Genomic DNA, 14,774 nt, shown 5'->3' with positions numbered 1-14,774 from the left:
TAAGTCCTGATGGCTCAGTCTGTCCCTTGCACAGGTGCAGGTGGAACAATATTTTGCAAGGCTTCAAATCCAGAGGACTCTAAGTGCAAATCAATGATCATACCAGGGATCTGAGCAGCATGCCTCTACCTGCTGAAACCACATTGAGGCAACAGGAAACAGAAAACATTTGTGGTTGCAAAAGAATATTCACCTGGGTTCCAAACACACTTTGTATGGTTAAATCTTGTTTGTCCATTTGATGCACGTAAATATTATTTTGCGCCATTTTCTCGCATTACCTACTTTTAGCTGCTGATTGGCAAGTGGCATTTTTGGTTGTTTGATTAAGAACATCTGAATTAACAACAACCAATTGAGGGGGTGGAGTAGGGCAAAGATGGCTTACACATAAGCTTGTGTGATGCGTGCATTGGTGAAACCAATGTGTACCTTGGAATAATAAGGGCACCCCTGGGCAGAAATGTGCATCACTGGTTTTGCATTGCTTTCATCACCTCGCCGTTTCTCATCTTCCGCCTCCTCTCCTCAACTAAGGTTGCTGTTGTGCGCCTTGGTATTTCTGCAGGTCAATCTTTTGTTGCTGTGCAATGTCATGCATCATAACCATTTTGGAGACCCTGCTGGTGCATACTGAAAGGTGTCTCCAGATCTGTCCAGGCTTGTCTGTTGACACATCAAATATATGGCATTCACTCCAGCGCTTTAGCCTTCATTCCTTTTGGCTTCTGACAAGTGTCTTCGACTATATTTAAAATGGGTATCAGACATGCAAGGACTCACAGAAACCATGACCAGTAACATGGAGTTTCTTAGGTGGACAATCATGCTCGTTATTGAGTGATTGCTGGAGAAGGAAGAGTTGTTCTTTCTCCAAACATACATTTAATGCCTTCTTCTGTAGGCCACTCCTCTCATTGAACAAAGGAGTGTGTCAACATTACCAACAGTACAACATGGAAAATGCAAAATCTAGCAGCTGCAAGTATAACCAGGTCGAACAAGATATAGGCTGCATTTGTGGTGGGTGAATTTTTTTCAAATATAATAAATAGACAATACCTCAAAGTGATTGTGGTATTGTACTTAATACCACCAGTGGGAGTCTAAATAGGAATTCAGCCTGTGTTAAGCACCACTGTTAAAGCGCTTCCTGGAATTCTAGATACAGCACAGGAGGTTTTTTGGCCCATCTTGTCAGAGCTACCAATTCACCCCACTTGTCTACTCTTTTCCCTTTTTATTTAATCCTGCATGTTTTTCTCCTTCAAGTATTTATCCAATTCCCTTTTGAAAGTCTCCATTGAATCTGCTTCCGCTAGCCTTTCGATAGTTGCTGTGGAATTTATTTGGTGTCGTCTATGGATCTTTTGACAAATACATGAACTCTTATTACCAATCCTTCAGCCACTAGAGGTTTCTCCTTATTATCCTATCAATGCCCTTCATGATTTTGACCACCTCTGCTAATTCTCATTTTAATCTGCTTGTTTTGAAGAAACAATCTCAGATTCTCTAAATCCACATAGCTAAAGTCCTGCATTCAGGTTCCAAGCCAAAGATATTTGAGCACCTTTCTAATTAACAGACTTCTCAACATGCCTGCCACCGTCTAAGATTTATGTACACCTCCAGGTCTCTCTACCCCTATATCACCTTTAAAATTGCGCCATTCTATTTTTATTGTCTTTCCTTATTTGTTTCTACTAAATGCATCATGTATCGCATCTCCATATTCAATTTAATTTGCTACGTAATAATATAATAATCTTTGTTACAAGTAGGCTTACATTAACACTGCAATGAAGTTACTGTGAAAACCCCGAGTCACCACATTCCAGCACCTATTCAGCCTGAAGTAGTGTTGCTATCTTCTTCATCATTTACTGCATTTCTGGCTTCTGTGGTAATCTGCAAGCTTTGAGATTATGCTCTGTATACTCAACTCTGCATCATGAATATATATCAAGAAGAGCAGTGATTCTAATCGTACTGATCATTGGGTGACACTCTACTTCTTTCCAGTCTTTAAAACAAGCGCTCACCACTAATCTCTGCTTTATTTTCTGCAGCCAATCTTTCAGTTATATCTCCTTTAATTCGAAAGTGCTTTCCCTCAACTGTAAAATCAAGGTAATCATGCTTATTTAATGCACACAAGTTACTCCCAGGTGCCCAATAAAAGTGAGCCTTGGAATGTTGCCTTACAATGTGACAATCAATAATGAACTTACCTTTGCGCTAGATGTTGACCTAAGAATGACACGAGTTACATTCTTATACCCAACTGAATGATCTTTGGTTAATGATAGGTCTACCTGAGTGCTTGTTATTCTTGGAAACACAGATGGTTTTACTGAAGCAAAAAAATCAAATCTCACTTCAACGAACTGATAGCTCATTTGGAAGTAATCAATATTGAAGTGTTGAAGATATTTCTAATCAGCGCACCCTGAATTACTTTAAAAAAAAAAAAAATCACTCCTCTAAACTTTGGGCATGATTTTGTGTCAAGCTCCCCTACACTGTCTTTCACCAAAGGATCCAAATCATCAAAGTCCATTCAAACAGCTTCCCACCAGAATTTCCTCAGATGTTTGAATAGTAATAACTTGAGCCACTGATGGTAGTTGAAAGTATTTCTTCTTTCTGGCTCTTGTTCATGTTCTCTGGATAACTGAATTATAGAGGAAGGCCTCCTTTCATCTTTTGTTATAACTTAAATTCCTGATAACAGAAATCACCGCTGTTGTCAGCAATAATTATTTTCTGGTGGCTAGTGAGTGTAATTGCACATAGTACTCTAGATTGGGTCAGGCCAATGCTCTATATGTCAGCCAGAACCATAAATCAGGACTCCCAGTGGCTATGGAAACTGTAGGTATCTTCTGAAAGTCATAGTGTCTCATATTCTCCCACATTATTTCAAAGTGCACCACATAGAAAGATAATGCATAAGCAATCAAGACTGTGATGGACCATGGGAGAAATAAATTGTGCAGTTCAGAATTCCAAGTTACACATTTGTTGATGATAACCATTTCCCAAAGTAGCAGTGCAAGGTTGGCAATTTCTTCACGTGCCAAAGTCCTCAGATAATTTAGTTTTCAGGCACTGATGACAGCAAATTCCTTTAATATGTGGAGGTTCAATGAACCAGGAAAAATTAACGTTTTGCAGTTTTTTTCCGTGTATATCATTTACTTTGAAAAACAATAATATAATTTTCTGCTTCCTACATAACTTAATTAATTTAATATAAGAAAAACTTACCCCAAGGAATCAGACCTTTATTCTGGGGACCATGAGGTAGCGGGCTTGGTGGGTCAGATAAGGTTCGTTTGTGTCCAGGGGGTGGGGGTGGTGGTCTCTTCTTTGATAGAGTGGAGCTGCCGGTTGTGACCTGGGGGCCTACAGGAAGGATTGAAGGAGGGACAGGGCCATGTGAAGCTGGAGAAGCACAAAAACATAGCTGACTACTGCACAATATGTTAAGAGCAGATAAGAAAGCAAACAATAATGGTGCGATGGAGGATCAAAATTAAATGAAAACAACTGACTTCTTCCTGTCCATTACTGAATAAAACTGATGAACAGAAAGCAAATTTTCACTTCAAGATAGGAATGGTGGTCATCTAATTAAATATGTACACAATATATACATACCTATCATTCCAAATGTTACTTGCACAAGATTAGTTTCAGAATTTGTTTTCTTTAGGATTAGAAACAAAAATAAATCACTCTTGGTGAATAATATGACCTATACCTGGAAGTAGGTTCTCAAACTTAATTGTTTTCTCTGCTGTCTTTTACCAAGTATCAGCTCTAACTCAAAAGGTACAGATTCAAGCACATAATTTTGGCTGTCAATCGATGCGTTACTGGGGTAAAGCTGCATTATAATACAGCAAAATCTTTATTATCCAGTATGCGCAGGGAATGGGTGGTGCTGGTTAATCAAAAATACCAATTAATGGAGAGTTCCATTTACCGATAGAATATAGCGCAATATTTGTAGCACACACTAATATGGAAGTACTCAAAGAACAGTATTCTTTTTACTTCTAATTCTTAACAGTACATTAAAACAAAGTATACAATCATACAAAATGCTGTATTGACTATGACATTGGAAAACTCTGCTGTTCATATTTTTTTTTACCTGAACAGGCAGAATGAGGGCTTGTTTTTATATCCGAGGTAGCTACAGTAAATTTGGTTATCCGCTAACTTTGGAATTGCTTCCGGTTGATAAATTTGTATTTGGGAAATATCAAAAACTTTGGTTATTAGAGAATTCTGGTTTGTATTGCCGGATAACCAAATTTACTGTAGCTACCTCGGATATAAAAACAAGCCCTCATTTTGCCTGTTCAGGTAAAAAAATATGAACAGCAGAGTTTTCCAATGTCTTAGTCAATCAGCAGCCCTGAAGAACCAAGAAAAAAAGACTAACTGGTCATTTATATTATTATGTATTGTAGGTGGCTCAGCACATATCTGTCGTTATGCCTGTCTTTATAACATGGGATCGCGGCACTCCAACTATCATTCCTTAACTACCTTAAAGTAATTTAGAATGTGCCAAGAATGCTGTCTAAATGCACAATCTCTTTCTTGTGCCTCAAAATGAACGAGTAATTGGAAAATCCTGCCCTCTCAGTAAGGAGCTACATCTGTTAGACAGAGAAAGGGCTGCAACACTATGGGGTGGGATTATGAGGGCTTGCGTTGCACCCGTGGCCCCGCAGTTAATTAGTCTGGGAGCAACCTTAATTGTTTCAAGTGAAACTTCCACCTCCACCTGTGAAGAATTCCCGCCCTAGAGAGCTGCCAGCCATTGCTGGAAATATAGGCAGTCCTCGGAGAAGACGACTGCTGGGGGTCTGGACTTAAAAGTAAGTCTGGGACTTTGGACAAGCCAGGCTACCAAACTCCAGTGAGGAAGGGAGGTGGTTGGCTTGGGGTGGAGGGTTTGGGAGGGGGTGGGGGCATGATCCTTGCTAACAGCGAAAACTGCCAAGCTACCTGCTTTACCTCTGTCTTCCCCCCTTGTATGTTAAATAGTAGCAGAGGTGGAATGAGGCCCTTAGGTGGCCAGTAATTGGACTCTTAAAGGCTTCAATAGATCTTAGGATAGGTGGCCTACCCAGCATCTTCCCCATTCATCTTAATATGAGAGACAGGTCAGTGATGGGCATGAAGGCAATGGGAAGGCCACCTGCTTTATTTTACAAGCCGGCCAGCTTCAAATATGCCAGAGGGGGCCATCAAATCAAACTCTATAGCTTTGGTTTTCTAATCTGTGCTCTTTGCAAGCATGACTTTGCTGGGAGCACATTAGTGTAGAAATACACACGATCCAATGCCAAAAAGATTGTTCTTATTTTCTTTCTTTTCTTTTAATTATTCGCAAAGATAGATTATGTGCTACATACTACTCTGCCACAGAAAGAAAGACTTTTCGGATTCACCTTTGTTTTAGGATGACCATCCATCTCCAAATGCATTACATCAGATATCTGGGCCTATGTTTGCTTTTACATTTGTGAAGGAAAATATTGGGCGCAATCTCTGCACTCACGACGGTGCGGAGAATAGCGGGGTTCGTAAAATTTTACGGCCACGCTAGTCCGACGCCCTCCCGCTATTCTCCCCCCCCCCCCACGCCCGACACGAATCGCTGCCGCCGTTTTTTTACGGCCAGCAGCGATTCTCAGCTGGCCGATGGGCCGAGTTCCAAGCCCTTTACGGCTGTTTTTACGAACGGCAAACACACCTGGTCTGGCCGTTCGTAAAAACGGCCGTAAAGTGCCGATTTTTAAAACCATGGCACCGATTGGCACAGCAGTACCACGGCCGTGCCAAGGGTGCCATGGGCCCGCGATCGGTGCAGCGGGTCCGATACCCGCGCACTCTTTGTCCTTCCGCCGCCCCGCTGTATCACTTCGCGGGGCGGCTGAGGGGCATCCCGGCCCGCGCATGCGCGGGTTTCGCGCAAATGCACGATGACGTCATCCGCGCATGCGCGGGTTGGAGTCTTCCAATCCGCGCATGCGCGGCTGACGTCATGTGACGCGTCAGCCGGCGCAAACTCTGGCAAGCGGGCTTAACGAAATTCGTTAAGCCCGCGATGCCGGAGTTTACGGCGGCGGCATGCTAGCCCCGACCGGGGACCAGAATCGGTTCCCGGTCGGGGAGGGGGAGGCTGGCGTCAAACCCGCCCGGATTTGACGCCAGCCTTACGATTTCTCCCTCTCTGGGAGAATCGCGCCCAAAGGTTTTTTTCACGAACAGATTTTGGAAGGTTAGAAATAAAATAAAATATGCAGCAACATTTATATTTCTTACTAAGTCTTGTGGATATATTGGAACAAAAATGCAATTTGTATTATTACTTCAAGTTCAAAGGAACATACAGGAACATACAGTTCAACAATCAGCAGGTCAATTCTTTTATCAATAGATTTATATTAGTTCTTGAGTTTTAACTCGAATAATAATAATCATCTTTATTAGTGTCACAAGTAGGCTTACATTAACACTGCAATGAAGTTAATGTGAAAATCTCCGAGTCGCCACACTCTAGCCCCTGTTCGGGTACATTGAGGGAGAATTCAGAATGTCCAATTCACCTAACAATCACGTTTTTCGGGACTTGTGGGAGAAAACCGGAGCACCCGGACGAAACTCACAGACACAGGGAGAACGTGCAGACAGTGACCCAAGCTGGGAATGGAACCTGGGATCCTTGCGCTGTGAAGTAACAGTTCAAACCACTATGTTACCGTGCTGCCCATTAAGGACTAGGGGCGCGATTCAACCAAAATATTTCTAAGTATCATTTTAGACGAGTTTGGCCGGGTGTTTCTTGCCAGCTTTTTGGGTGAGATCCAAAAAGTCATTTTTCTGGGATTTGGGGAGTTTCTCCCCGGTCAAGCCCACACTTAGGGCGCAATCATCTTGATGCGTTGCGCTCAAGCGGGAGCACAACGCAGCCGGAGAATCCCAGGAGTGGCCTCCGATATCTTCCGTGCATCGCAAAATTCACCCAAGTCCCCCGAGGTATTGGGAGTTGGAAATCTGCCCAAAATAGGCGGGACCAAATAACGCTCGCAGAAGTAGGCCTCCCTCGATTCTCTGGCCTCACCAAGCGCTGATCAGTGCTGGTGTACCAGGCAGAACAGTACCCGGGGGATCTCCCGGGCCATCAGAGACCCGTGGGTGGTCAGGGGAAGTGCAGGGTGGCTCCCTGGTCCTCTCCTTGGAATGCAGGCACCCTGGCATTGCCCAGCTGGCATTCCAAGATGTCCAGATGGCACTGCCAAGCTGGCAGGAGCACTATCTGGGTGCCAGGGTGGCATTGCAAGAGTGCCCAAGTTCCAAGGGTGACACTGCCAAGGGTCAGGGACTGAGGGGGGGCACACCCATGAGATGAGGGTGGAGGTGCTGTAAAAAGGGCGGGGGGGGGGATACAGGGCAGCTAAGTCAGGGCTTTGGGAGGTTGAAGGGGTGATGGGTAGGGGTCCTGGAAGGACGGGGGTGCTGTAAGGGGACTTGGGGACGGGGCCCGGGGACCCCATAGTGGGGTGGCTCACTTTGGGGGGGGGGGGGGGGGGCACGGTAGTGTCCATGTGTGTGGGAGGGTGACACTGCCCATGGGTGGGAGTACAGGCTCACTTAGAGATCGAGGCACCTTTCGAAATTGCGGCCCTTTCTCTGATTCAGCTCCCCAGTGCTAAAAAAAATTCCAAGAGTGGGCTAAACCGGTGAGAAACTCTCCAGGGCCCAAAACAGTGACTACTTGTTATTGAATGGCGGTGGGGAACTCGCTGCCAGAGCCGGTGGGAAGCTCCCTAAAAATCCCGCCAGAAATTAAGTTAGAAATTTTTCAGGAGAATCACACCTCTTGAAATGTTTTCAACACTGGGAGACTGGCTCTTCAGAGATCAGGGCCCCATTTTAAAAGGATGCTCCAATCTCTAAGTGAGATGGAGGGTCCCCCATCCACAGGCAATGTCACCTCCCACAGACATGGGCATTATCCTCCACACCCTCTAAGTGAGGACACCCCGTTATGGGTTCGCTGAGGGACTCTTCCTTTCTTTTCAGGACTTCACACCCCCAAACTTTATTAGGCCCCTTCACACCTGCCCGTCATCCCCGCCCCGCTCATCCAGCCTTTCATGGCCATGGCCCTCCTCAAGCCATACTCCAGTCAACCTGGCAGTGCCATTGAAAGCTGAGTGCCACCCAGGCATCTTGGCAGGGCCACAGTGGCAGTGCCAAGGTGCCAGAGGGAGATCTAGAGGGCTGCCCCCCCTCCCTGACCACCCAGGGGTTTCCAAACGACTGGGAGTCCTCCCAGGTGCTGTCACGCGTGGTCCAAGTTGGGGTAGGCTTGTACTAAACGGCGCCTGGTACAGGCCTCGCTGGAAAAGGCGAATTCCAGATTGTGACATCTCACTAGGTTTGGATGAGAGGCCTCTCGCGAGATTCCTCGGCCTTATCACGCCACCTGGTCGGGTGCGACGAGGCCGTTAAATTGCGTCCTAGAATTCTGAAATAACCTAGCTAGCATTTATCCTTTCTAGTAATACAAAAGGGGGCCTCACGGTAGCATGGTGGTGAGCATCAATGCTTCACAGCTCCAGGGTCCCAGGTTCGATTCCCGGCTGGGTCACTGTCTGTGTGGAGTCTGCACGTCCTCCCCGTGTGTGCGTGGGTTTCCTCCGGGTGCTCCGGTTTCCTCCCACAGTCCAAAGATGTGCGGGTTAGGTGGATTGGCCATGCTAAATTGCCCGTAGTGTAAGGTTAATGGGGGGATTGTTGGGTTACGGGTATACGGGTTACGTGGGTTTAAGTAGGGTGATCATTGCTCGGCACAACATCGAGGGCCGAAGGGCCTGTTCTGTGCTGTTCTATGTTCTAAAAGCAAATACTTTGGATGCTGGAAATCTGAAATAATGCAGAAAATCTAGAAATACTTAGCAGACCAGGCATTATATGTGGAAAGAAACAGAGTTAACCTTTCAAGTCGTTGAGCTTTCATCAGAACTGAAGATAGAAATGATGGAAGGGGGTAGGGCAGGAAAACAAAAGGGTATAGGATGGTGGATAAGGGCGATTAATGACAAATGATTCTGTTATGCTTCAGCCAAAGAGAGTGCAAATGAGTAAAAACCGTACTTCCAATATTTCTATTTTTATTTTTTCCCCAGTTTGGATTATCGTTTTTCTTCTGCCTGAGGCTAGAAAACCAGCGTGGAGGGTTTTCTGCCTCACGCTGGTGGGGCAGAGCCACCAGCGTGAGGTGCCCTTTTCCAGAACCGCACAAAGAAAATACTCCCTGCTCCCCTCACGGATAAGAGGAATGCCCAAACAGGGCACCCCCCCCCCCCCCCCCCCCCTCTCAACATAACGGGAACCCCTACCTGGAGAGCCCACCCCTGGCACTGACCCCCTGGAATTTGTGCCTGTGTCACCATTTGCAATCATGACTAATTTGGGTGCAAAATCGCTCCCAAAATATTAAAAGGGCAACAAATATCAAAATGGGAGTTTTGGTAATTGCACCTCCAGGTTTGTCTAGAAATGAAATTCTGTTCATTTTTTTTTTTTTGAGTGTTGCCTATCAACAATTGGTTTCAAAAAGGTGGTGGGGAGCTGTGTTTGTGCAGTCACACCCACAGTTTTGTTCAGAAGGGAATCCCAAACTTTGGACCCAGTGTCAGTGTAGGAATGGAGTTCTAAGACAGGATAGTGTGCCACCTTGCCTTTCTGGATTGCACATTTGGAAGATGCTGACAAATGAGGTTTGGCGTTGCACTTCAGTGCATCTTGCAGGTGGTGCACACTACTGCCACTGTGTGCCATTGGTGAAGGGAGTGACGTTTATGGTTGTGGATGGTGTGCAGCATACTTATGTCTTGCAGATGGCAGTCTGGGTACTGTGGTAGAATCCACGACGAACAATCATTGTGGGAGAGCTGCAACAAGCAATCAAATGGATGTGAAACACCAAAGTTTGCGATCCTTTTGGTATTCCAGCTGAGATCTTCAAAGCTGGTGGGCTTATGCTTACAAGATTCCATTCACTCAGCCTATTTGGGAGGTAAAAACTACACCCCTCCCAAAAATGACCTCAGGAATATCACGGTTGCACAGTGGATACCACTGTTGCTTCACAGCTCCAGAATCCCAGGTTCAATTCCCGGCTTGGGTCACTGTCTATGCGGAGTCTGCACATTCTCCCCGTGTCTGCATGGGTTTCCTCCGGGTGCTCCAATTTCTTCCCACAAGTCCCGAAAGACGTGCCGTTAGGTAATTTGGACATTCTGAATTCTCCCTTTGTGTATCGGAACAGGTTCGGAATGTGGCAACTAGGGGCTTTTCACAGTAACTTCATTGCAGTGTTAATGTAAGCCTACTTGTGACAATAAAGATTTACAAAAACTGTAACTATCGTCATGGAGGACAAAAATCATGCTGTGGAATCTATCGAGGTATTTTCCTCTTGATTACAGCAATATTGCCTTGATGGAAAACTCTCTACCCCAAGTCACCTCTGTGCCAAAACAAAACTGATCACCATAGATATAATTGATCTACAGTTTGTGGATGATTGTAGTTTCATTGCACATTCTGGACATGGTTTGAAAACCAATCTCGATCTCTTCAATTTTACTTGCAAGAGACGTAATTTGCAGGATGTCCTTTCTCATGTGCTCAAAGGTCGGAGAGTCGGTAATTTACATGTTTAGTCCCATGAAAACCCATGGCAGAAACTCGTGATCCAGAGTAGACTTCATCTGCAAATCAAGGGACCACCGACAAGATGATGGACAGGCTTTGGGGAATCAGAACACAAGTTACTTGCTGCAGATATCCTAGCCTCTGACCTGCTCATCTAGCCACAATATTTATGTGGCTGGTGCAATTAACTTTCTGGTTAATGGTAACCTCCAAGATGTTAATGATAAGGTAGTGGCATTCAGTGTCAAAGGGAGATGGTTAGGTTCTCGTCTGGTCGAAATGGTCATTATCTGTCACTTGTGTGGTACAAATATTACTTGCCACCCATTAGCCCAAATCTAATTGTTTTCTCGGTATTTCTGAATGTGGGCATGACCTGTTTCAATGCTTGAAGAGTTGCAAATGTATCTGAACACTGCACAATCATCATCAAGCATCCTTGTTTCTGATTTTATGATGGAGGGGAAGGAATTGCAGAAGCAGCTGAAGATGGTTAGGTCAGGACATTACTGAAGAACTCCTGAAGCCATGTCCTGTGGCTGAGATGATTAACCTCCAACAAACGCCACATTTCTTCAAGATTTCCGCAATTTGCACTTTTTTGAATCTTGCTATGGTTCCTTGGTGCAAGGTTCCTTGATATTAAGGGCACCTCCCCTCTTGATTTCAGCTCCTTTATCCATGTTTGAATTGAGGCCGTAATTCGTTCCGGGACAAAGTAGCCCTGGCAGAACTCAAATCGAGCAATCTGTGAGCACGTTATTCCTGCATAAATGCTGCTTGGTAGTATTTCAAGACACCTTCCATCACTTTGCTGGTGATTTGAGAGTAGATTGATGGGGTAGTAACTGAGGCTGAATTTTAGTTGTCTCACTTCTATACTGTAGCTATACTGAAACAGTTTGGCTCAGGGCACGGCTAGTTTTGAATCACAATTCTCTAGCACTACAGCCACGGTGTTGTCAGGGCCCATAGCCCTTGGCTGTATTCAGTACCTTCAGCCTTTTCTTGCCATCATGTGGAATGAATTGAATTGGCCAAAGGCGTATACCGGTGATGGTGCAGAGCTCAGGAGAGCAGCGAGATGGATCATACACTCAGCACTTTTGGCTGATAACAGCAACAAATTCTTCAGCCTGGTCTTTAGGATTGACGTGCTCGGCTCTCCTGTCATTGAGGTTGGGGATGTTTGTGAAGCCTCCGCCTCTGGTTGGTTGTTTCATTGTCCACTACCATTACCAGCAGGACTGCAGAGCTTTGATGTGATCATTAATTGTAGGATCACTTTGCTCTGTTTATTGCATGCTGGATCTGCTATTTAACATGCATACTTGCTTGTGGTGTAGTTTCACCAGCTGGGAACTCATTATTAGGTATGCATGATGCTACTCCTGGAATGCTCTCCCACACTCTTGATTGAACCAGGGTTAAAACCAGAATAGGAACAGGAATCGATTGTTCAGCCCCTTGAGCCTACTCCACCTTCAATTAGATCATGGCTGGTCCGACATTTCTCACTTTCCTGCCCTTTCCCGGTAGCCCTCGATTCCCTTACTGATCAAGAATGTATCTATCTTGGCCTTAAATGTACACAAGGACTCTGCCCCCACAGCTCTCTGTGGCAAGGAGTTCCAAAGACTCTCAGCCCTCCGAGAGAAGGAATTCCATCTCATCTCAGTCTAAAATTGGCACCCCTTTATTCTGAGACTATGCCCTCAGGTCCCAAACTCCATAGATTTTTTAAAAAAAATTTAGAGTACCCAATTATTTTTTCCAATTAAGGGGCAATTTAGCGTGGCCAATTCACCTAACCTGCACATCTTTGGGTTGTGGGGGCGAAACCCACGCAGACACGGGGAGAATGTGCAAACTCCACACGGACAGTGACCCAGGGCCGGGATTCGAACCCGGGTCCTCAGCGCCGTAGGTAGCAATGCTAACCACTGTGCCATCGTGCTGCCCTCTCAAACTCCATAGATATAGATATAGAGAAATACAGCACAGAACAGGCCCTTCAACCCACGATGTTGGGCCAAACTTTTGTCCTAGGTTAATCATAGAATTTTGGACACTAAGGGCAATTTATCATGGCCAATCCACCCAACCTGCACATCTTTGGACTGTGGGAGGAAACCGGAGTACCCGGAGGAAACCCATGCACACACGGGGAGGATGTGCAGACTCCACACAGTGACCCAAGTCAAAATCGAACTTGGGACCCTGGAGCTGTGAAGCAATTGTGCTATCCACAATGCTACCGTGCTGCCCTTAAGAAGAAATTAATCTACACTCCATTATTCTACCCTAATCCATGTACCTATCCAATAGCCGCTTGAAGGTCCCTAACGTTTCCGACTCAACTACTTCCACAGGCAGTGCATTCCATGCCCCCACTACTCTCTGGGTAAAGAACCTACCTCTGACATCCCCCCTATATCTTCCACCATTTACCTTAAATTTATGTCCCCTTGTAATGGTTTGTTCCACCCGAGGAAAAAGTCTCTGACTGTCTACTCTATCTATTCTCCTGATCATCATAAACCTCTATCAAGTCGCCCCTCATCCTTCTCCGTTCTAATGAGAAAAGGCCTAGCACCCTCAACCTTTCCTCACAAGACCTACTCTCCATTCCAGGCAACATCCTGGTAAATCTCCTTTGTACCTTTTCCAAAGCTTCCACATCCTTCCTAAAATGAGGTGACCAGAACTGTACACAGTACTCCAAATGTGGCCTGACCAAGGTTTTCTAAAGCTGCATCATTACCTCACGGCTCTTAAATTCAATCCCTCTGCTAATGAACGCTCGCACACCATAGGCCTTCTTCACAGCTCTATCCACTTGAGTGGCAACTTTCAAAGATCTATGAACATAGACCCCAAGATCACTCTGCTCCTCTACATTTCCAAGAACCCTACCGTTAACCGTGTATTCCGCATTCATATTTGTCCTTCCAAAATGGACAAATACCATCTGCCACTTCTCAGCCCAGCTCTGCATCCTATCTATGTCTCTTTGAAGCCGACAACAGCCCTCCTCACTATCCACAACTCCACCAATCTTCGTATCATCTGCAAATTTACTGACCCACCCTTCAATTCCCTCATCCAAGTCGTTAATGAAAATCACAAACAGCAGAGGACCCAGAACTGATCCCTGCGGTACGCCACTGGTAACTGGGCTCCAGGCTGAATATTTGCCATCCACCACCACTCTCTGACTTCTATTGGTTAGCCAGTTCGTTATCCAACTGGCCAAATTTCCCACTATTCCATGCCTCCTTACTTTCTGCATAAGCCTACCATGGGGAACTTTATCAAATGCCGTACTAAAATCCATGTACACTACATCCACTGCTTTACCTTCATCCACATGCTTGGTCACCTCCTCAAAGTCAATAAGACTTGTAAGGCAAGACCTACCCCTCACAAATCCGTGCTGACTATCCCTAATCAAGCAGTGTCTTTCCAGATGCTCAGAAATCCTATCCCTCAGTACCCTTTCCATTACTTTGCCTACCACCAAAGTAAGACTAACTGGTCTGTAATTCCCAGGGTTATCCCTATTCCCTTTTTTGAACAGGGGCACGACATTCGCCACTCTCCAATCCTCTGGTACCACCCCTGTTGACAGCGAGGACGAAAAGATCATTGCCATGGCTCTGCAATTTCATTTCTTGCTTCCCATAGAATCCTTGGATATATTCCGTCAGGCCCGGGGGACTTGTCTATCCTCAAGTTTTTCAAAATGTCCAACACATCTTCCTTCCTAACAAGTATCTCCTCGAGCTTACCAGTCTGTTTCACACTGTCCTCTCCAACAATATGGCCCCTCTCGTTTGTAAATACTCAAGACCTCTCCTATCTCTTCAGACTCGATACACAATCTCCCGCTACTGTCCTTGATCGGACCTACCCTGGCTCTAGTCATTCTCATATTTCTCACATATGTGTAAAAGGCCTTGGGGTTTTCCTTGATCCTACCCGCCAAAGATTTTTCATGCCCTCTCTTAGCTCTC

At 45.3% G+C, this 14,774-nt stretch overlaps 1 protein-coding gene across 6 annotated transcripts in view; it reads right to left on the bottom strand.

Moving 5' to 3' along the window:
- LOC119972781 (arf-GAP with SH3 domain, ANK repeat and PH domain-containing protein 1-like) overlaps nucleotides 1–14,774 on the bottom strand; it is a 363,380-nt gene that overhangs the window by 34,746 nt on the left and 313,860 nt on the right. For 3 of the 6 annotated variants that reach the window (XM_038810143.1, XM_038810145.1, XM_038810144.1), the window contains one exon: nucleotides 3,274–3,450. The exons of 2 other annotated variants lie outside the window; for them this stretch is intronic. In XM_038810143.1, coding sequence (XP_038666071.1) covers nucleotides 3,274–3,450 — 177 coding nt within the window. The remainder of the gene's footprint in view (nucleotides 1–3,273; nucleotides 3,451–14,774) is intronic. One more of the 6 variants, XM_038810146.1, reaches the window with a different exon arrangement.

Source organism: Scyliorhinus canicula, chromosome 10 (assembly GCF_902713615.1).
Source record: "Scyliorhinus canicula chromosome 10, sScyCan1.1, whole genome shotgun sequence".
Taxonomy (NCBI): Eukaryota; Metazoa; Chordata; class Chondrichthyes; order Carcharhiniformes; family Scyliorhinidae; genus Scyliorhinus; species Scyliorhinus canicula.
This window is presented reverse-complemented; position numbering and strand designations above follow the sequence as displayed.